At 59.6% G+C, this 20,793-nt stretch overlaps 1 protein-coding gene across 4 annotated transcripts; it reads right to left on the bottom strand.

Moving 5' to 3' along the window:
- Positions 1-122: 122 nt before the first annotated feature.
- Positions 123-20,792, bottom strand: PCSK7 (proprotein convertase subtilisin/kexin type 7). 4 transcript variants are annotated; one of them, XM_055728596.1, is made up of 16 exons: positions 20,691-20,792; positions 19,127-19,606; positions 18,527-18,661; positions 17,950-18,115; positions 15,913-16,003; positions 15,038-15,092; positions 13,121-13,259; positions 12,438-12,538; positions 7,427-7,594; positions 6,243-6,350; positions 5,133-5,235; positions 2,699-2,855; positions 2,451-2,545; positions 2,191-2,284; positions 1,748-1,865; positions 123-1,582 (listed from the first exon to the last, which is right to left on the bottom strand). In XM_055728596.1, the coding sequence occupies exons 2-16, from the start codon at positions 19,592-19,594 to the stop codon at positions 1,172-1,174; spliced, it is 2,409 nt and encodes an 802-aa protein (XP_055584571.1). In that variant the 5' UTR covers positions 19,595-19,606; positions 20,691-20,792; the 3' UTR covers positions 123-1,171. The 4 variants fall into 4 exon arrangements, with proteins under 4 accessions (XP_055584571.1, XP_055584574.1, XP_055584572.1 ...); XM_055728599.1 differs by having other exon boundaries at positions 7,487-7,594; XM_055728597.1 differs by lacking the exon at positions 20,691-20,792 and adding an exon at positions 19,931-20,210.
- Between the last annotated feature and the right edge of the window lies 1 nt (position 20,793).

The following is a 20,793-nucleotide window of genomic DNA, read 5'->3' as shown; positions in this document are numbered from 1 at the left end:
GCCCCAGCGCCCCGCCACTGCATCCCGTCCCCACGGGCGCTGGGGCTGGGAGGTGCTGGGTGACTCACGTTTCCACAGCGAGAAAGTGTTGGGAGGGCAGAGGAGTGATGGATTGGGGAGAGGAGGGTTTTTCAGACTTTATTTGGAAAGCTACACAAAAGGGCTTTGCTGATTAAAAAAACAAACCCCAGCTTTAAAAAAATAAACCAACGAACCCAAAGACACATGAACAAGCCAACCCCGCTCACCCACGAGCCACTGCCAGAGCAACTCCATCTCCCCTTCCCAGCCCCAACCGGGCATCACCCCCAGCCTCATCCCTGCTGGGCAGCGGGCACACACCGAGGCCCCAGTGCCGTGGGGAAACAGCCCGGGGAAGCGGCTCAGCCCGCTCGTGCTGCCACATGTGCCTCTGTGCCCGCCGCAGCAGGGGCAGCCCGTCCTGTCCTGCCCCCCCGCAGGACGCTGAGGAAGCCCAGCCGCCTGCTGCCTCCCTCCCCAGCCTGCTGCCTCCCTCCCCAGCCTCCTGCCTCCCTCCCCAGCCGCACAGCTGCTCGGTGCCTGCGGGAGGCCAGGCAGGGGCAGAGCGCAGGGGACAGGGCGCAAGCGCTGGCTGGAGATGGGCAAAACGGCTCCCTGCTTCCAAGCTCGGTGTAACTGGTGGGTAGGGGCCAGCTCCGAGCCCAGCAGGACAGGAAAAGGACAGTGCTGTGGGGTCCCTGCCTGCAGAGGCTCCTGCCGGGGCTCTGCCGCACTTTCCAGGCTCACCCTGCAGAGGTCAGGGACAAAGTGACGCTTCTTCCCCGTGCCACAACGCCACAGGGGCTGTGGCGTGCTGGGGGCTCCATGAGGAGCTCTGCCACGGCTGCCACGCACCCAGGAGCCATTGTCACAGGGCCTTGCTCCACGCACGAAGGGAAGCCCCCCGCGTCGCTGCGGCGCAGGCTCCATTCGGAATGGGTTTAAGGCTTGCTTTGCTTTCCAGTGGGAAGGAAAGGGAAGCTCCCCTTCCACTGCCAGCATTCCTTCTCCTTGTTTCTGAGCCACTTCCAATGCCAACCTCCGTAGGACACAACGGCAACAGTCCTTGGTGGCTCAGGAAGTCTCTGCTGCGCGTGCACGGGAAGGTCGTACCGAGAGGGAGGGACGCAGCCCAAACCCCCAGCCCCAGCTAGCATGTCTGGTGCTCCCTGTCCTCCGAGAGGAGCTCGGCCGTCGCCTCCCGGCCAAGGTACCCTGCCGCGGCTGGGGCCGCCTCGTGGAAGCTCACAGCTCTCCCACTGCTGGGAAGTTTGGGGTGGGTGGGGGTCCAGGACCCTTCCTCCCCCTCATCCTCTCGGGCAGGCTCTGGGTGCTCACACTCCATCTCAACGTCCTCAATGTCCTTCTCCCGGTAGAGGGGCACAGACTCCATCTCCAGGCCGCTCTCCAGGGCTCTGTGCTTCCCTCCCTGCTGGTACCATTTGCAGGCAGTGGAGCCATTGCAGGTCACGTCAAGCCCCACATTGTTCCTCGTCAGGCAAACCTCCAGCATGTAGTAGAAAGTCCAGAACACGGCAAAGCATCCCAACAGCAGGAGGGTCTACAGAGGAGGAAACCCCTTAAGAAACAAAGCCCTTGACCACCCCAGAGCCCGGCCCCGTTGCCCAGAGGAGAGGGCACGGCGCCAGGGGGATCAGTGAGGCCGATTCCCACTCCTGCAGAGGACAGCGTCCCGGCCAGTGTCCCGGCCTGCAGGCAGGCTCACCTTGAGGGTGTTGGCTGTGATGGTGTAGCGCTGCTCCTCGGGGATCTCCAGCCCTGGCGGGCAGGGCAGGGAGAAGTTGCTGCTCAGGTACTGCCCGCTCATGGCTTCCTCCAGCAGCCTGGGGGACAGAGGCACCATCAGGGTCCTTGCAGGCAGGGCCGCTCCAGGGAGGGTCCCAAATGCCCACCAAGGGTCTGCAGCGCCTCTCGCCCCATGAGGGTTGCCCTCCTGGGTCAGACCCAGCCAACAGAGCGGTTTTCTACAGCCCACAGCTCCCCTGTGAAGTGTACTGAGGTACCCCGGTGCCCCGTGCTAGGGACCAGCAGCCAGGCTGCAGCCTCACCCTGCCACACACCTTGCAGCACCTGCTCAGAGACTCAGGATACGGCCCCTCAGCCCTCCGCCTCCTGTCTCCCCACCAAGACAGAGTTGTGGTGTCCTACCTCTGCCGTTCCTTCATCTCTGCTGGGGACCAGGAGGAGCCGTACAGGGTCAGCTGCCACTGCTTCAAGGTCCCAGGCCTTAGGCTCTCGTCTCCTGGGGAAGGAACGGGTTGGTCCAGCAGGGAACTTGCCCACCCGGATGGGTGGCACTGCATGGACTTAACGCGCGGCCACTCAGGCACTGAGCTGCCAGCTCCCCAGGACATGGCGTGGAGCTACTGCGACCGCCCCATGAAGGACCCCGGGAAGGCAGGACTCACCGATGTCCCTGACAACCAGTCTGTACGTGCCCTGTGCCTCCTCGCCCCAGCACCGGACTGTGGAGAAGGTCCAGTCAGCAAAGCCATTGGGGTCCCTGCCAAAGGGTGAGGAGAAACAACCCATGAGAGGGCAACGCAGCCTGAGCCACAAGGCTGGATGGGCCCTGGCTCTCTTGCCCGGGGCCAGCCGGGCTGGGTGCCCTGCCCTGCAGCGGGAGCCTCCGCACCCTGTCCCCCTCGGTGCTTACGAGTCCATGCTCCTGGTGGTCCCTATCAGGGACATCATGCCGCTGGGGCAGAAGAGCCGGATCTCCAGGTTGCCACGACGGGGGTGGGTTATGGTGACGGTGACGGCCACGTGCTCCAGGGTCCTCATGCCAGAGAGCTCCAGGTCGGTGGTGGTGACTGGGAAAGGGAAGGCAGGGTTTGCCGAGGCTGGCGGCCAGAACGGAGTCGCCCACTTCCAGCCAGCCCTAAGGGGCTGCGGTGCCACTTCACAGGACACACGCTTGTCTCTGCCTCCTCAGCAAGAGGCAGGAGCCAGGGCAGTCACACCCCACACAGGCAGGCTCTGCCAAGTGCCTGGCAGCAAAGCTGTGCTGTGCTCAGCAGCCTGGCCCTGGTCCATGGTCCACGAGGAGCCTCCTTGTCTGTCCAAGCCGAGCCACCCACACACCTCCCTGGCCAGCACAGGGAAAGGTGCGCTGGCACTCTCCCTCCGGGCACACCACGTCGTGCTCAGGCTGCTTGACATGGGCCAGGGGCTGTCAGGTCCTCCCGGACCAGAGCTGTGGGAGGCACCAGGTACTGGCTGTCCTCTGCCTGCAGCTGTGCCCTCTGTCCCCTGCCTGAGTCAAGCCAGGACCAGGCAGGATGGAAAGGATGGTGAGAAAGGGGTGAGGAGTAGGTGGTGAGGAAGGAGGGGTGAAAGGCAACTGCACAGCAGTGGGCAAGCTGACTCCTAGGCATCCCCCAGAGCAGGAAGAAGACAGGAACCCACACTTTCCTCTGTTCACGAGGAGGGGGCCCTGGCACACCCCTCTGCTCCCTAATTTACCAGCAGTCTCTTGCCTGCAGCCGAATCCTCATTTCACAAGGGGCCCCAGCTTCTCCCTATAGGACCTGTGTCACTGCCCCGTGGGCTCCCTGACATCCAACCCTTCCCTGGCCCTGACTCACTCTGTGGGTTCAGGAGCCCGCCCACCCAGAGCGCTTTAGCCACTGCAATGAAATAATACCTCGTCCTTCATCGAATCCTTCCTGCCCTGGATTTGTGCCAGCTTTTGGCACCCCCAGAGGCTGCTTTGAACTCACAGTTACACCAGAGCCAGGTTCGGAAAGAGGACTGGGATAAGAAGCCTGGTGTCCAGGCTCCCTGATCCCATAGCAAACCACTCGCAGCTCCGCGGGTGCTCACAGCCCCAGAGCTGCTAATCATAGCACAGGAAACCTCGGCACGCTTCAGAGCGGATTTCAGCCTGTGGCTTGGCCTCCTCTCGGCTGAGCGGCAGGTGTTCTCCAGCCTCTTCTAAGAGGGGAGGTGGGCGCATCCCAGGACCAGGCAGCGTGCCTGCAGCTGCTGGCCAGCATGCTCCCTGAGGCCACATGGGGAAAGGGTTAACTGAGAGTCAACCTGCCCTACCTGGGGGACAGCAGTGCCCCTGGCCACACACTCCTCTGTGCATAATTCTCCAAAGCCTCTTTTCTGCCTCTCCCAAACTCTGTTTGCTGCCCACCCTTCAGCTCACAACTCCTTTTAGGGTAGAGGGAGCTGCTTCACACCCAACCCTCTCCTCAAGCAGTGGGGCTAGCCCTACTGCCAGTCTGAGGAGCAGGGTGTCACCCCTGTCACCCTTCGGTGCTAGTACCTGCAAGGGAGCACTGTGCTGCAGAGCTGGACCAGCCCAGCCAGGCAGGGACAGGAGAAAGGGCGAGTACGTGCCCAGCGCCTGCCCAGCATCTCCTCAGTCTGCAGCAAGGAGGGGAGGGACAGGACCACCTGCAAGGGGGGTGCTGACCTGCCAAGCTCCCAACTCTTTCCAGGGGTCCTCTGTCCTGGGGAAAAGCTCCGGGTGCTGCCAAGCCCCAGCACCTCTGCCAGGAGCTGCAGCTGGGGCAGCGAGGGGTGCAGGGCCAGGCCCCCTGGAACAGCATCTCCGGTGGGACGGGGAGGGGGCTGGTAGCCCAGCCTCGGTGCAAGAAGCGGTGCCCAGCCAGAGAGCCAGGCCCCGCTGCGGGGCCGGGAGGGACTTGGGGCAGAGCTGTCCTTCCCACTGGTAGCAGCCGGAGCAGCGCCTTGTTTATGTGGACAGAGGCCGGCCAAGTCGGGAGCTGGAGCATTACCTAAAATGGTCAAAGCCAGAGGAGCAGGTCTGGCCGCTGCCCAGCCTGGCCATGCTCGATAATGCCTGTCTGCTCCTCAAAGACATCAATCTACGGGACAGAGTTATGGGGAGGGGACCACATCAACAGAGACAGATCCCTTGGGGAAAAGCAGCAGAAAGAGAGAGGAAAAAGCCCAGGCAGCCCAACACTTAACCCCTTCGCAGCCTCGTGCAACCTGGGGCTTGCCCTGCCAAGCTGTCAGCATGCCCGGCTGCACCCCACACCGGTGGGAATGGGCTGGGTCCCTGGACTTGGTGTGTAAAATCATGTGCTCTCACGTGGCACACCTGCTCTTACCATTCCAGGCAACCTCCAGCTCCTGTGGGAGTAACGGGATGCTCCTGCCCTCCTTCAGCACAGGACTCACGTAGGAGGCGAGGTATGGGACGGACTCCCAGATCTGTCAGGGGAAAGGCAAGAAGATTCGGCATGAGGGTGCACCCTCCCCGCACATCCGTCTCTCAACTTCCCACCACCCCGGCACGCTGCTCCTGTCCATAGCACACCTAACGTGTGTGGGCACGGGCCCAGCCTGGGCCTCTGCCGACGCTGCGGTGGTGCACAAACCCAGGCAGCACGCACGGGCTGCGAAGGCGTGCCTGCATGCCTAACAGTGGAAGAAGAGCTACTGACTGTGGGCTAGAGGGACCAGTCAAGACTCCCCCACTCTGGGTTTGCCTCTGCCACCACCCGAGCGGCTTTGAGCAGTTACTTGAAGCCATTCCGTTTCATCCCCAGGTGCAGCAGGGCAGGAAACGTAGCAGAACCCAAAGGCCTGCAGGAGGAGAGAGCAGCCTGAAAGTCCCCGCGAGGCAGGCAGTGTTGCTGACAACCAGCAGTGACCCAGCGTGGCTGCGTGGTGCTCTATGCATGAGTGAGGACCAAGTGCCAAAGGGATATGCCCCGGTCTCCAGGCAACTGGAGGCACAGGGAGGAAGAGATGGGGATGCCCCTGCCTGCTCTGACCACACCACTCCCGTGGCAGCCCCAGCAGCCCCCGGGGTGCAGAGCCCAGAGCTGGCAGCCGAGCACGTCCTGCTTCCTTGGGGCATCACGCCCTCACTGGAGCCCCCCACACAGGGAGGAAGGTACTGGGGCTGCTGACAAAACTCCCCACGCCATGAATCAGAGCTGTTGTCTCCCACCAGCGAAGCCTCTCGCCCATGGCTATATATAGTGCTGAGCGCGCAGCAGCTCAGGGGCAGGTTTCAGGCATTGCCGAAAGCCTCATTACTTCATACCACAAGCAGCCTTACAGCGAGGGCTGGCGGGACGATGGCCAAAGCGCCGGCCCTGAACGGCAACAGTGTCACACCACAGCGCTGCCAGTACAGGAGCTGCCCCCGCCACTGGGCTGTGTCTGCTCTACCTGTCGGCCGGACACACCCGGGACAGGGAGGGAATTACCTTGGCAGCGTTGACCAGCCTCCAGGCGTTCAGCAAGCCGAAGCCGTGCTGATGGCTGTGGCTGAAGCCAGCCTGGTTGATGTCCCACTTGGCGTGACGATCCTCGTACTGAAAAGAAATGCAGGGCACTCTCATTACCTTGGGGGACACCGGCCACCCCGACAACCCAGAGCAAAGGGAGCCAGGCCTGAAGGGAAGGAGGCTCAGAAACATCCTGCGGAGTGGGGAGGCAAACCCACATGGCCTTATTAGAAAGAAACAGGTTGGTCTTTGTTTGAAACAAGTCCCAGGACAAACAGGCTTCCCAGCTCCTCAGAAAGGAAATCAAGCAGCACGAAAGGGCACAAATGCTTCTGCTCTGAAACATCCCAGCTGCTCTCTGCTGACCAAGCCATAGGCTGTGGGATGGCAGAAGCTTGGTGAGAAGGAACGGAGTCCTTTAAATCAACACGAGCCAGGCCAGGACAGATCTGGGTTCCATCACTTAACACACTGTAGTGCTCCGGCAACGCTGGCTTGCAGTTGTGGAAAACACTGCCCTATGCCAAAGCGAGTACAGTATCAGCTGGACAGACTCCTGCTCCCCAGAGGAGTGCAGAAAAAGCCCTGTCCCTACGCGGAATCAGGCAGCTCCAGTCTGCTCCCGCTCCTTGCTCTCTACCGTGAAACTGCGCTGGAGCTGAGGCCGAGTGAAAGGAAGGGCTGTGTTTGCTGCTGAGCTCTCTGTTATGTCCGTTTCCAAGAGCCCGATTCTCTGGAGCTGGAGGAAAGGCCAGAGCAGGGCAGAGCTCCTTGCTTTCCCACTCCACCGACTGCGGGTTGGCATTGCAGAGACACGTGCTGGCCCTTCGGCTTGGCCACACCGCACGCACACACACACGCACTCCTGGTGCCCGTGGGCGAGGCGCGGTGAGCCCCTGGAAGACCTGTACGCTGGCAGATGGAGGCATTCCTGGAGCAAATACCCCATTTATTATCATGACAGAGGAAAATGCCTCAGCCACATTCCTGGAAGGAACAAGGGGTGAGAGGAAAACACCATCCCTTTGCTGGGAGCCAGACAACTGAGAGACTTATAGAGGGGCAGGCAGACATAAACAAGGTTGTGCACAACAGGACCTCAGCCATCCTGCAGCATCCGAGGGGCAGCTGCAGGAGAAAGGGAGGGAGGGAGTGCCACTCACCTTGGTGGCGGTGAAGACAATGATGTGCTGAACATCTCGCCAGGTCAGACATGGCCGTACCTGCAGCATCAGTGCGATCATCCCGGCTGCAAGAGGAGCGGCAGCTGAGGTCCCCGTGTGGCCCTCTGTACAGCCCGTGCCCTTCTGCAAATCCCAGTCCGTTGTCACCTTCCGAGAAAAAGGAGAGAGGCCTCCTGTCAGGCCACTGTTTGCCATGCTAGGGTAGGTACTCGAGCAGCCACGCACACAGTCCCTACCCTGAGCCATGCCCTTGGCACACCAGCTCCACCGGCAGCCCATGCTCAGCCTGCAACACGACTGCCAGCAAAAGCCCCAGGGACACAGGACAGCGCGCCCCCCCCGCTATGCAAAGGGCAGGATAGATGGGGGCGGTTCTGAGGCCCCCCACCATCATCCTGGCCACAGCTGAGAAATGAGCAATACTCGAGCACAACAGGTAGAAACGGGGCCAGCAGCCACGCTCCTGGCAGAGAACAAGGCAGATGGTGGAGAGCTTGTGAGCGAGGGCAGCCCGGGATCCCCATTTACCACGTCAGCACCCCAAGGGCGTGCAGCGTGGTGCGCAAGCTGGTGGGTTTTCTTGGCAGCCCTGCAGCACTGGTCTACCGCTCACGCGTTTCCATCCGCAACGCTCACGTAACTGCTATTGCTCTACCACAAGCATGATGAGGAGGAAAGATCCCCCCCAGGCTGGCTGGACACATGAGGGGAATGCTTGGAAAACTGGGAAAGGGGAGAAAAGCCAGAGTCAGCAGCTCTCTTCCCCAGCAGCCTGGGTCCCCCTGGCTGGCCCTCTCCTCCAGCACCAAGGGCCCTCTGAAGCGCCTGGTTATTATTTGCTGAGGATGGTGAAAACCTTCTCCACCTCAGCACACCTTTGGCCAAGCTGACTGTCCTGGGGGAGAGAGGAGCTAATCCTGCCCCTGCTGCACTGCTGCTACGGCGATGACAAGGGTGCGTGGTGCGGCCAGCAGCACCCTTCCCCGCTCCGCTAGGCAGCCAGGCACGTCTGTCAAAATGCAATGTGGTCTGCCCCGGGTGAACAGAAGCCTTTGAGCAGGGGAGGGGGGTGAGGTCTGGAATAGAGCAGGAATCTGAGCCTGACAGCCTCGGCAGGGGAGGGAGAGCACTGCTGCATGCACTGTTGGGCCGAAGAGCTGGGCTTCTCTGCACTGTGCCAAGGCATGCTGCAGCCTTTAAAGGGGACCACAGACACTCGCTCTGCACCTTCACGCACCGTCCTAAGAGATTTAGGGACTACAGCTGAGCATCCACTGTCCCTTGCCCAGGGACACCTCCTGCCTGTCCGTGACCACAGGGAAACACAGGCAGGGAAAGGTGAGCTGGGGCAGTGGGGCAGCACCCAGTCCAAACAGCGCGCCAAGGCCAGCACCCAGAGTCCGACTCCCTCTGTACAAAGCTTTCAGACAAAACGAGAAAGTTGTCTGAATGCCCATGGGTTCCCCGTCCCAAGCAAAGACACAGTGACGTGGTCCTTAACCTCCTGCCTGCATGAACCGTGCCTAATCTGCCTGTCTCCCAGCTGTCTCTTCCGCACGGGCAGCTTCCCCCCAGACAGGAGGGAGGAATTTGCAGCACACGAGCTTTCTTTCTCTCTGTGGTTGCTGAGATCAGGCTGGGAGACAGGAGGGGCACCCAGAGATCCCATCACCCTCCCTCAGCCAAGACCAGAACAACAACAGGGGCAGGGCAGCAGCAGGGGGAGAGGGTCAGGGATTAGCTGCTGAAAAGCCTGGAAACATTTCCCAGACAGTTCCCGGCCAGGACATGGGCACCCAGAAAAAAACAGTACAAGGTGGGAAGGACAACACCACAGCTCCCCAGCTGCGAGGTACAGCCCTGAGCTGGGAGCTGGGATACAAACAGTCCAGTGTGGGGCTGAGCAAGGCAGCTCAGGCAGCTTCTTGCCAGCCCAAGGGCAGAGAAGCACCTTTACAGCCAGTTTGCACAGTGTTTTGCTGAGGATAAGGAACAGCAGCTTTACGCTGTGCTGGACCGTGGACGGTTGCTCTGGCCTACGGGAGCAATAGCCAAGGCACAGCAGCATCCCACGCAAGCACTGCTCCCCTTGCCCCTGCTCGCAGCCAGCTTAGCTACAGAAGCTAGAGCAGCTCTTGCAAGAAGCTTCTGATTTCAGTCAACATCCCTGGGGCTTTGGAGGTGGCATCTCTGCACCCCATGCAGGAAAACCAGCAGCAGCTCACGGAGAGGCGCAGCCCCCCCAAACTCGACCACCGTGAACGCTCTCCAGGGTACCCTGGACACATGCACAAAGCGGTTGTTGACTTAGAACCAAAATACAACCTACGAAGTCAAATACAAAATACAAATTCAAACAAGCTGCTGCTGTTCAAGACTGCTGCTACTCACAGGGACCTCAAGCTCACCACAAAGAGTCCTGGGAGACCCGCACTTCAGGCACAACACATCCCAGTTGAATAGCGATGAATGCAGATATTCTCCTTTGGAGAGACAGGAACTGGGCCTGAACTAAGTAACTCTGGGGGAATCTCACAACAGTTACAGTTTGGGACCTTCCTCATCTTCACTGCTGACCACAGCATCCCTCCGGCACAGCTGAGCCTCTGCAGAGGGACTGCACAGGGCTGTGCAAAGCACACAGAACATCAAAAGAGGCATCGGGAGGTTCCCAAATTATGCCACCTCACTGCAAACTGAATGTGTCCGTCTGCCCATGCCCCCCCCCACGGGGAGAGAGCCTGCGCTGCCAAAAGCTGTAGGTTTTGTTGCCTTCTATACTTGACTTGGTAACATTTTGCCAGCTGTTAACAACTCCAGCTTGCTCTCAGACGCTGCCTGTCCTACAAAGAACACCCTGAGCAGCATAAACTTGCAGTAGGAAATGCAGTGAGTGCCAGAAGCCGTATTAAATTCTTCCCATTAAGGAAACCACACAAAGTTTATAGTCTGGTAAAAGAAAAAAACCCAGCAGATGGCTGCTGAGAAGTTAACTCTGGCATCACCGAAGCACAGTTAAAGGGCATTTCGGAGCGAACAATCCTCCAGAAAAAGGGGGGTGTAAGTTTTAACAGGGCACGGGCTTGCTAAAGGAGCGATGGCAGTACTGCAAAGAAACAGGACAGCTCTCTGGCACCTGCCGTGCCTAGGCTATTTGTGGCATCTCATCCTGGCTTCCCAGCTGAGTATCAGCTCCTGCTTTAGTGTCCCACAAGGCCAGTATTTGAAACGAAGGGGCATTTGAGACTTTCAAAGCACTTGAGCCAGCAGCAACTTGGAGGAAGCTGGACATAAACCCAGAAACCTGTAATGCTTGATGAACGTGCACCAGAGCCCTTGCTTGGTGGCAGTTTTCTTTTTTCCTAGCATCAGTAGCTTCCAAACCAGTTTGGGACAATTGAAGTTATTTCTGAAAGGAAAAATTAGCTCCATTCTGGGTTTTGATTTCCCTGCTGCATGAGTCAAGCCATTGCTCCAGGCAGATTGCACCATGCTCTACTTAGGCACGAATTCCTGCCCTGGCTCTGGACTGCAAGAGGAGTTTGCAGAGTCCCAACCAGGTGGCTGAGGAACCCAGGCTCTCCCTGTTCCCCTGGTTTGCTCAGCACACAGGGAAGCCTGTTTGACAAGCCTAGATTTAGCTCCTCTCTGGCAGGTAGAAAGCCACAGACGCACGTCCCTGCTCAAAGGAGCACCTCAGGCACCATCCTTCATCCATCTGGCCCCCCGCCCCCCCGCCCCGAGACCCTCAAGCACACACTGCTGGTGCTGATCTGCCTCTGCGACTTCGCTGCCTCATCGGCTTTGCCAGGAAAGCATCTTTGGGAACTGCCTGTCCTGATGGGAGATCCTCCCAGTGCCTGCCAAACCAGGGACAACCCAACCCCCATCAGTCAGGCCTGGGGGCCAGGGATGTTTACCCCAAGCTGCCCCAGGGTGGTTTGGGCTCTGCAGTCCCCGTTGGCACCACTGGACAGGAATGGGTCACAGCCATTTGGGCTGGTTAGGCTGACAGCCCCCTCGAGTGCACCAGCACCAAGGGAGGAACACACTGGGTCAGGCCTGGGGCTGGTGAAAACAGGACCGGCTGCTTGGCTCAGGCAAAAAGGACATTTTGTTGACAAGTAGTCATTTTTTGGCAAAAAAGGAAAAGCCGATAAAAATATTCTGAAAAATTCAGCTTGGAGAGGCACATGTGCCAGAACAGAGAAGAGGCTGGGGCCAAGTAGTTTAAAGAGCCCGATGCTGCTCCCAGCCCTCCGTGCTTGTCTGTGCTCCTGCATCCCCTTGGAGCTGAGGCAAGGGGGGCTGGCTGGGCAGGGTGTGCTGCAGCCCACACCGAGCTGAGCCGCAGCCGCCCCTGCCCCTTTCTCTTCAGGAAAGCCCACAGTGGCATAGGAGCCTTGCTCCTTTGCTGCACAAAGGGGACACACAGAGCTGGGAACAAGCTTACCTGCTGCCAGCTGTCCCTGGGGCTGAGCCGAGGCAGATCCCCGGATGACATTCCCAGGGACACAGTGCAGAGGAATTTCTTAGGGGTCACCCAAGCAGCCCCTGTCCCAGAAGATGTCTGCCTGCAGGTGCCAGCAGCACAGAGCAGGGAGATAAGGGAGTGCAGCCCTGTCCCTTTCAGTCTGACATATGCCTGCACTTCAGGTGGCAAACATGACACACGCACGATCTGCGTTTGGGGCCAGGAACTCAGCATGCCTGTGAACACCCTTGCAGAGGGTCACGGCTGACAAGAGGCTGACAGACGGTGACGACACGAGGAACAACTAGAAAGAGGAACCTCCCTCTCAGAGCACTATTTATGCAGGACATAGACAAAAAGCATGTTCATTTCCTGCCTCACAAAGGATCCCAACTACCAGCCTAAGGCAGATGTGTGGCAATCAGAATGCACAGAGGCTTGTCCCTTCACCAGCCTCGCAGCCAGGTGTGGCCCACAGAGCACAGGGCAAGGCAACCCGCCTTGTGTGGTACTCACAATGCTTCTCATCATCTTGTCTCCACCGCTGAAGGTCACTGCTAACATGGAGGCACATTCCTCAGCATAGAACGGCATGGAGCCCGTCTCGTCCACTGCACCTGGGAAAAAGTGAAAGGCACCGACTGTGTGAAGTTTCATTTAAACTGCTGAAACTACAAGGTGATGAGCCCCTGAGAACCCATCCTGCTAGCTGTGCTTTTTCACAGGCTGGGAGCTGGGCAGGAAAAGCAAGCCTGTACTTTGCACGGCTGGAAGGGCTATAGGAAAGGCAGCCAAGATGAATAACCTTTCACAGTGCTACAGATCTTCTACCCCTCATGTAGCTTCTGCCCTTGAGAAAGAGGATTAGACATTTCTAACACACATGGTGGGAATGCTGCATTTCAGGTCGCTCCCTCAACATGGCAGCGTGTCTGTCACAGCCCCAGCGATGGAGGCCTGAACGCAGGCAGGAATTTTCCGGCCTCCTCTTTCTCTGCAGGTCCAAAGGAAACTGCAGGTTCGAGGGCTGAAGCCCACTGCACCTCTGCACACCGCCATGTTCATTCCCAGAGGACAGACGCCTTCCCACAGATTCCCACTACCCAGCCACCTTCCACAGCTGGGCAGGTCTTGTGCTTTTGGCACGATCTTGGTTTTCCATGCTAGAAAGGAATGAGACAGAAGACACACGCACTCACCTATTGTGACAGTGTAGATGGAGTTGGCATAACCGTCATAGTTGCAGTTGTCGCTGTGTTGCCCGCCATTGCCACTGGCCACGACAAAAATGCTCCCAAAGCCCCTGCGACCCGCTATCACGCCGTGCTGCAGGGCGGCCTGTGGAGAAGGAACCGGCACTGGTCAGGGCACGTAGGCAGGTGGGCCCTTCCCTGCTGACCCCAGAGGGTTTCTGCCAGCAGCCACGGCTGGTACGCGTGGCTGTGAGCCAGGGGGAGCAGGGTGCTCCCAGACCTCACAGTGTAGCTCACTGCTCAGCCAAGTGCAGACAGACACGTGCACCTCTCCCAAGCTGGGGAAGCATTTGCCCTGCAGATTGCTCAAAAGCACAGGACGTGCTGGAAAGCTGTGTTCTGGCATCCCCATCCAGCAACCAAAGTCCACGCTTTGAGATTTCAACAACCAGCCCTGCCTAATACTGGGGGTGATAGCAGGGTCGGCCACAACCCCTCCGGGCCGTATTTCCCCCGGCTGGCAGAGTTAGAGAGTTGTGTCTGTTACAGCCATGACCAGACAGCAAGATTCCAGAGCGAGTGTGTTACAAAGGCAGCGATGTGGCCAACATCTGGGAATGGCCAGCCTATAGCTCAGTATGGTATTAAGCTAATCCTATGTTAAAAAACAGGAAAAGCAACCTTCCAGGCAATCACAGCACAAAGACTGGCCAGTATTTGAACTCCAGAGGAAGAACAGCAGGCCCAGCCCTCCCAAATTCAGCAGGGCTCAGTCCGGAGCTGCCTTTGCAGCATCAAGGCTTTCCTGTTGACAGAGACTACCCACACGTGGCTGCTGCCCTTCTGCAAGGCACCAGCCCCCACATACACTTGAGCTTTGCCTTTGCCGAGAAACACAACTACAGCAGCCCCACTTGGGAAGCACATTTCCAGGCCAACACCTCGCACAGACATCATTCCCACCTAGAGAAAGGATATGTGTCTGATGGACAAGCAAGAAAGCAATCCCGCTGGAAATCAACCCTCCTCCTCTGCCCTCCCTCTGGCAGGTGAAGGCACATACTGCATTAGCCAAAAGCCCTGCAGATGCTCTGCCGAGGTAAAGCAAGCTTTGCTTGTGCTCTGTGTCCCAGAGCTTGTTACAGCTGCCTCTGCACGCAGGAAGAGAATAAATTAACTTGCAGAACTGGAAACCATTTGTCATCATGAACTGATAGCTCAGTTGTCAGCATTGCTCCGAACAGCACAGTAACTGCTATCTTGCGGTTAGCAAAGTACAGCAAAAGGTTGCCAAGCAAAAGAGAAATTAAGCAGAACCACATCCCAGTGTCAGTTTTGGGGCCCCTGCAGCAACCCCTCGTTGCGGCACCTGGGTAGCAGGAGCCAGGCGCAGGCAGGCTGGGTGCGTTTTGCAGCGGTGCTGCAGTACAGGCGCCGCAAGAACCCCTTAATGGCCTGGGAAGGAGTGGCCTCAGCTCTGACTCTTCCTCTCCCTGCAGTCCCACTGACACCAAACACAGCCATCGCCCCAGCCCCTTATTTACTCTGAGCAATTGAAGGCACGCTGCCTGCCTTGAGAACCACCCTTAGCACTGGGAACACTTGGTCTCCTGAGCAGACAGCATGCCTTGGGTTGCACAAGTTGTCACAATAATACCACAGGTTGTGAAAGAGCATTTTTCTGCTGGAACCAGCCTCTCCTTGGAAAGCTCATCCAATACTGTCTGAACGCTTCCCTCTCGCAGCAGCGTCACCTCTCCCCACCACACAGTAACATGCAACACCTCTGCTGGCAGCAATGGAAGCAAACAAACGTGCACTGTGGCACAGCAATGTCCCTCCTTGCCTGTCCAGGCAGGCAAGAAATCACAAGCACTGGAGGGCCAGCCCAGGAGTGACCTGTGCTGCTGGGACTATTTTTACCTTTCCCAGTTGATGGGGGCCATCCACAGTTTTCCCATCGTCATCTGGACCCCAGCTGCAAAGACAGACACCATGAAGTGACAGCCCCAGGAGTCGCAGGCAGCAACTCTTCCTCCCATTACAGTTTGCCATTACAGTGAGCTACCAGCAGCCACCAGCTACTCCCAGCACCACGACTGGGATCAGAGGGCATTGTACTTTCCCATCCATCAGGTTGGCCCCTCGCTGCTGGGATATCACTGTAATGTTTGCACTGTGCCCCTGGGTCAGATTCCAGTGGACAAAATGTTTGATATTTGTTTAACAACCAGCTTCTCATACATTCCAGTCCCCATCACACAGCTCAGCTGGGGCTCCCTGACCACAGCGGGGGGCACAGTGCCCCCTCCAGCTCAGCCAGCCTGTGGGATGTGCTGCAGCAGCACATGGAAGATGGCCTCACAACTGTAGATGCTGTGCACAGCCTGAGCCAGCTCTCCAGTAACAGGAACACTGGTGTTACTCGTAACAGCAGTAACAGAGAGCACCACTGTACGCGCCCGGCTGCAGACCCCCTCGAGGTTCAGCTGCGCAGAGCCCCTGAGCTAGCCTGTCTGCAGGGCACAGGTGGGCACCAAGCCCAGCGGGGCAGACAGGGTGTTCCCTCTGGGACAGACCCACCACCTGGCAGCCTGCCTGCCAGGCACACTCGCAGGACTCACAAAAGCCGTACTGATTTTGGTGCCTCAAGGCTAGCGGGGGCCACAGAAGGAGAGGAGCTGGTGTGAGCATTCAGCCACCAGCTGTGACCCTGTCCCTGTCCCCAGGCAGAGCAGGGCCCATGGCCCCTCACTGGATGTCAGAGTGGTCTGGCTCGGGGTTCCCTTGGGGCTCACCTGCAGCTGTAGATGTCATTGATCTGATAGTGCTTGTTGAAGGCGATGGCCTCCATGCTGTCGGTGAGGGGCCCATCCAGCACTCGGATGCCTGCAGGACAAAGGACAACAAACATGACCAAAGTGGATCAAAGCAAGCTGTATAAACAGTGTAAACAAATCCCTTGGCAGACTCACACGGGCGGCGTCACTCGCTCTCCCAGCCTGACAGAACCAGATCTCCTGGAGCTGTAACCCTGCAGATCAGTACACAGCGGCTAGATGGGCATGAGGGATTGTAGGTGCACCCTCACGCAGAGCTCCAAGTGCTCTGCTGGACATGGCTTTTCTGCCAAGCAAGTCCTCTGGTCCTACTGCCAGAACCAAGCTGGTGACAGTGACAGTGCAGCCAAACACCAGCTGGGCTCACTCCTGTGCTCCCCTGAGCCCCCCTACCCAGAGTGCTGCTTCCCAGGGACTTCCTAACATCCCACCCTCAATTATCCTGCTGCTTTTTGTGATTGCTTCCCCTTCCAAGTCACCAAACAGCCAGCCATAGTTCTGGGATGGACGGCACGCTTGCCTGCTGAGGAAAGAGCTCATGAGATGCGGGACACCCCAGCTACCGTGCTCAGACCAGGAAAGCAAGGTCACTTCTCCAGCAAAGCCAATGGAGGCTCAAGGCTGAGTTTTCAGTGCCACAAACCACTGGTAATCACTGTTTTGCATCACAGTTTAGGCTGGTAAAGGATGTTGAAATGGAAACCAGGCACACACCTCAATTAAGCTTGTTTATAAACAGTGCAACCACCCACCCATCTCAGCTCTTGCCTGACACAGCACACGTGGCTTTTTGCTGCTGCATCTGAGCCACCCCAGGGAGGTGCAGAGCAGCCCAGCTAGGAATGCGCTGGCTCTCCCCACCTCGGCTGGCACTGCGCTGGCTCCAGCACTCCCACTCTGCCAGGGCAGCCCCCCTGTCCCCCGCAGAGCTTGAGGCTGCCCCCCTGTACTCACCCTGCAAGGCTGGGCACAGCTTTGGAGAGCTGAAGCCTGAAGAAGTGCCAGGTCCCGCCTGAGCAGCGCAGGGTAAACCCTCCCTACTCACCGTGCTGCTGTTAAACTATGAGCTCATCCTTCCCTCTGCCAGCCGGGCTTTGCTAGCAGTGCCTGCCCGCAGCCTCCCAGGCAGGCTGGAGCCTGGGGATCCTGCTGTGCCCCACAATCAGGGTGGCTGCTCAGGGAAGGGCCCCCCTGGGGTGAGGAAGGGAGGGAGCCAAGCCACTCACAGTGCCCTCGGGCAAGCTCCCAAGCCCCCACACGCTGCTGACACCCCGGGACCCACCTGCTCCCCAGCCCACTGTCCCAGCCGGGGAGCACGGCACCATCTGCCAGGTACAGAGAGAATCCCATCCCAGGCCGTGGCATGGCAGCATCATCCTCTGGTCTGCCCGGGATGCATCCTGCCTGGCACAGAGATATCACCTTCCTCTGTGAAAGAGCGTGAGAGCTCTGGAGACAGCCAAGGCCACAGTAGCATGTTCCCTGGCTTTGCAGAGGAGATGCGCAGCCAGACTTTTGTCCCCCATCTGCCCACGTGAAGCAGAGCTGAGACCAAGGGCTGGGGGAGCGCGGGGGATCGGCAAACATTTGCTTCTTCAGTGCCTCCAGATACGGCCCGCAGTGCCGCACCAGAGCGGGCGCGTCGTCACATGTTTGCTTGGTTTAGGCAGCACGGCATGGCTGTGCATCTGCTGAAAGCTCTGTGGCTGGGCAGGTGGCATGCTGGGAGCACTCTGGAAAATTTGCCCCAGCACACACCTATTCCTCTGCCAGCAACTGGTTCCTCTGGAGAGGAGCTCAGGCAGGCACCAGTTCCTCCCTCCGACAGACCTACCAGCCTGAGCAAGGCACCGGCTGACTCAGAGCCACTTGGGCCAAGCCACCCCTCCCATGGAGCTTTGCCCCAGCCCCACAGAATTGGAGATGAGACAGAACTGGAGATGAGACAAGCCGGGCATGAGTGCAGCACATCAGGGTGCCACAGAGTGCGTGTACCTGCGATGCGGCTCCCGTAGGCAACTCCCACCGTGCAGAAGCTGTTGTTTGGCACAGCAGCAATCTCCCCGGCGCAGCGGGTCCCATGGTGGTTGCCGTTCTCCTCATCAGGGTGAGGCATAGGGTCAGGATCGTTGGAGTTCAAGTCATAGCTGCCTTCTGGGCTCTGAAAACAGACCCACAGCCATGACTCAGGGCTCTGCCCTCCTCTCTCTGGGAAAAGGACTGAAGAGCATGCTACGTGGGCTGAAACCCAGATGGGAAGTCACGGGAACTTAGAGGCTGCTTCCACACAGGGCTGCAGCTCAACACTGCTATCTGCTGCTGCAGGGAAGGGACCAAGAGAGGCGGCTTTAGCAGCTGCTGTGGGCCAGAGGGAGGCCAGCTCCCACCTTTAAGCAGCTACCTCCCACACGTAGCACAGAGGCTGGTAACCCTGCAACTCGGGGGCAGAATCTCCCAGGGAAAGGTTTGCTGCTGGCACTCCCCACCCTGGCTGAGCCCAGGGTGACAGCGCGGGTCGGGCTCTGCTGGCAGCCAAGCACTTGCACACTCCTGCTGCAGAGCTGGCACTCACGTAATTTGGCTGTATGTCTTTGATGGTGTGCTCCACGCCGTCGTCCACCACCACCACCGTCACACCGTGCCCGGTCACATTCCGCTCCCAGACGCCCGTGACATTGATGTCCTTCCCAGGGCTCTTGCGGTTGTTCTAAGCACCAGAAAGGACAGCGAGGGGAGTGGGTCAGCTGTGAGGAGACCTTTTGGGCACGCTGGCTACGATGTGCGGGGCTGGGGCTGGGCTAGGAGCACCAGGAGTCGTCACAGGATAGTCACGGGATGTTTGTTTGTTGCAGTGAGCAACAGTCGCTTGAGCCACAAAGCAGAGCGCCCAGCGCCACGGGGCTGACACCGTGCTTCCAGCCTGCTAACCGTACAGCATGCTCTGGCCAAAACCCCTCTGCCCACCCCAGCACCAGTGGTGCACAGCCAGCGGCAGGAGCTGCCTCCTCCCATTATTGCAGCGAACACATGGCAGGCAGGGCGAGCTCTTGGTGTGCTTCCTCCTTGCTGCAAGGACTGAAAGCGACTGTTTCATCTGCCACGTGACAGCTCGTTTACAGCCATACAAGCAGCCCAAGCCTGCTAGCACAACAGGAGCCAGAAAACCACTCACCAGATGCCACTGCTGGGGGTATTTGGGATCATTAAAGTGCAGGCTGCGTTTGGAGCGTTTCAGAAGCTTCTGTTCCGAGTGCCACCGCACGCTGTCATGCTGTGCAAACAAAGTGTCCACTGACCTCCTTATTGCTTCATGTTCGCTTGCCGCATGGCCGTCAGACTGGTAGGTGAAGAGGTAATGACCCCTGAGCTCCCCAACGCGGCCCATGTTCACCAGCCCCGCAGTCTGGGCCAGCTCCTCTGCCCGCTGCTCCAGTTCCTCCTCAGGTGCATCCAAGCTGACAGCCCACGTCAGCCTGCTGTGCTGGGCGTCAGTGCCAGGAGCACGCTCCTCACCGCAGGCCAGTCCGTCTGATGAAGTGAGGGGGATCCAGGTGGCACTCAGCCAAAGGCACGTGTGGATACAGAGGGTGGCCTCCATCCCTGTGCTCCATAGCGGCACCCTCCACTTCCAGTGCGGCATCAGACAGGCGGGCTGCAAACAGCAGAAAATAAAACCAGTGAGAACCTCTTCTGATCAGGCATAGGGTGGCCACAGCTTCCCGTGAAAGCCCCACGGCTCCTGGCGGGCAGCGCTAGCACACCTGGGCTGGCCACCAACCCGCCGGCACAGCAGAGATTCCTTTCTGGGGAAAGCCCAGCCAGGGCGGCTCCTTCCCAGCAGCGCAGCACTGGGGGGCCACACCCAGGCCGGGCAGGGATCGATCCCAATCGCTGCCCTGCCTGCCGGGATGGTGGCCCGGGGCCAGAGCACACCGCGCTGCTGCCTGGTGGAGGGGCGGCCACTTCCCTCTCTCACCGTGGCCTGGCACTGCGGAAAACTGGCAAGAAACGACCGATGCGCAGTTCCCCAGATATGCACGTCACGAGAAGTGTCACAACCCAAATGGCACCCGAGGCCAAGAGCTGGTTCCTCTTCTGGGGGAGCCCCGCCGAGCTGGTTTCTCACACGTTCGACGGTTGGAGGAACTCACCTGCACCTGGCGTGGGTGGCCACGGCCACCGTGCCCCGGCCCCATACCCATTCCACCAGCCATGGCACTGCACGGGGGAGGCCCCTCCCAGACCCTGCTCCCACATCCACCGGCGTGCCCTCATGCCCCCCCACAGCTCGACGCCCCCCGCCGCCCCCCCTCAGTGCCAACCCCGGGCTCTTCCCTCTCTGGGCAGCTCAGCAGCTGCGGTTCGGCTGGACACCGAGCTCCAGCCTCCCACCCTGCGGAAGGGCTGAGCTGCCCGGCTTTAGCTGGAGCCCCGCAGCCCCCCGGGGCAGCCTCGGCGCCCCCCGCTACCAGCCAGCACCAGGGAGCCGGGGGGACACAGAGCGCCTCGGCCTCGGGCCGGGGCGCGGAGCCCGGAGGCAGGTGCTCGGGGCGGGAGCACCGGAGCGGACCGGGCCGGGCCGCTGCCCCGGTCCCCGGGCCGGGCCGGGCCGGCCGCCTGCAGCCCAGGCTGGACGCGGGGCCGTCCTCCAGGCAGCGCCGAGACGCTGATCCCGGCCCCAGCGAGGCCCAGGGGCCCCGGCCGTCCCGTCCCGTCCCGTCCCGCCGGGCACTCACCGGGCATGGGCCGGCGCCGCTGCCGGATGCCCGCCGCCGCTGCCAGCGACGTCACATCCGGCCGCGGCGCGCGGCCTCCCCCCCGGCAGGGGCGCCCGCGGGC

This window comes from Falco cherrug, chromosome 17 (genome assembly GCF_023634085.1).
Source record: "Falco cherrug isolate bFalChe1 chromosome 17, bFalChe1.pri, whole genome shotgun sequence".
In the NCBI taxonomy this organism is placed as follows: domain Eukaryota; kingdom Metazoa; phylum Chordata; class Aves; order Falconiformes; family Falconidae; genus Falco; species Falco cherrug.
This window is presented reverse-complemented; position numbering and strand designations above follow the sequence as displayed.

Coding starts and splice junctions, on each gene's coding strand:
- PCSK7 (XM_055728596.1), bottom strand. CDS start 19,594: ATGCCGCACTGGAAGTGGAGGGTGCCGCTATGGAGCACAGGGATGGAG. Junction 7,595..12,437: donor ACAAGATGATGAGAAGCATT/GTGAGTACCACA, acceptor TTTTCTCGGAAG/GTGACAACGGACTGGGATTT. Junction 1,583..1,747: donor TCACAGCCAACACCCTCAAG/GTGAGCCTGCCT, acceptor CCTCCTCTGTAG/ACCCTCCTGCTGTTGGGATG.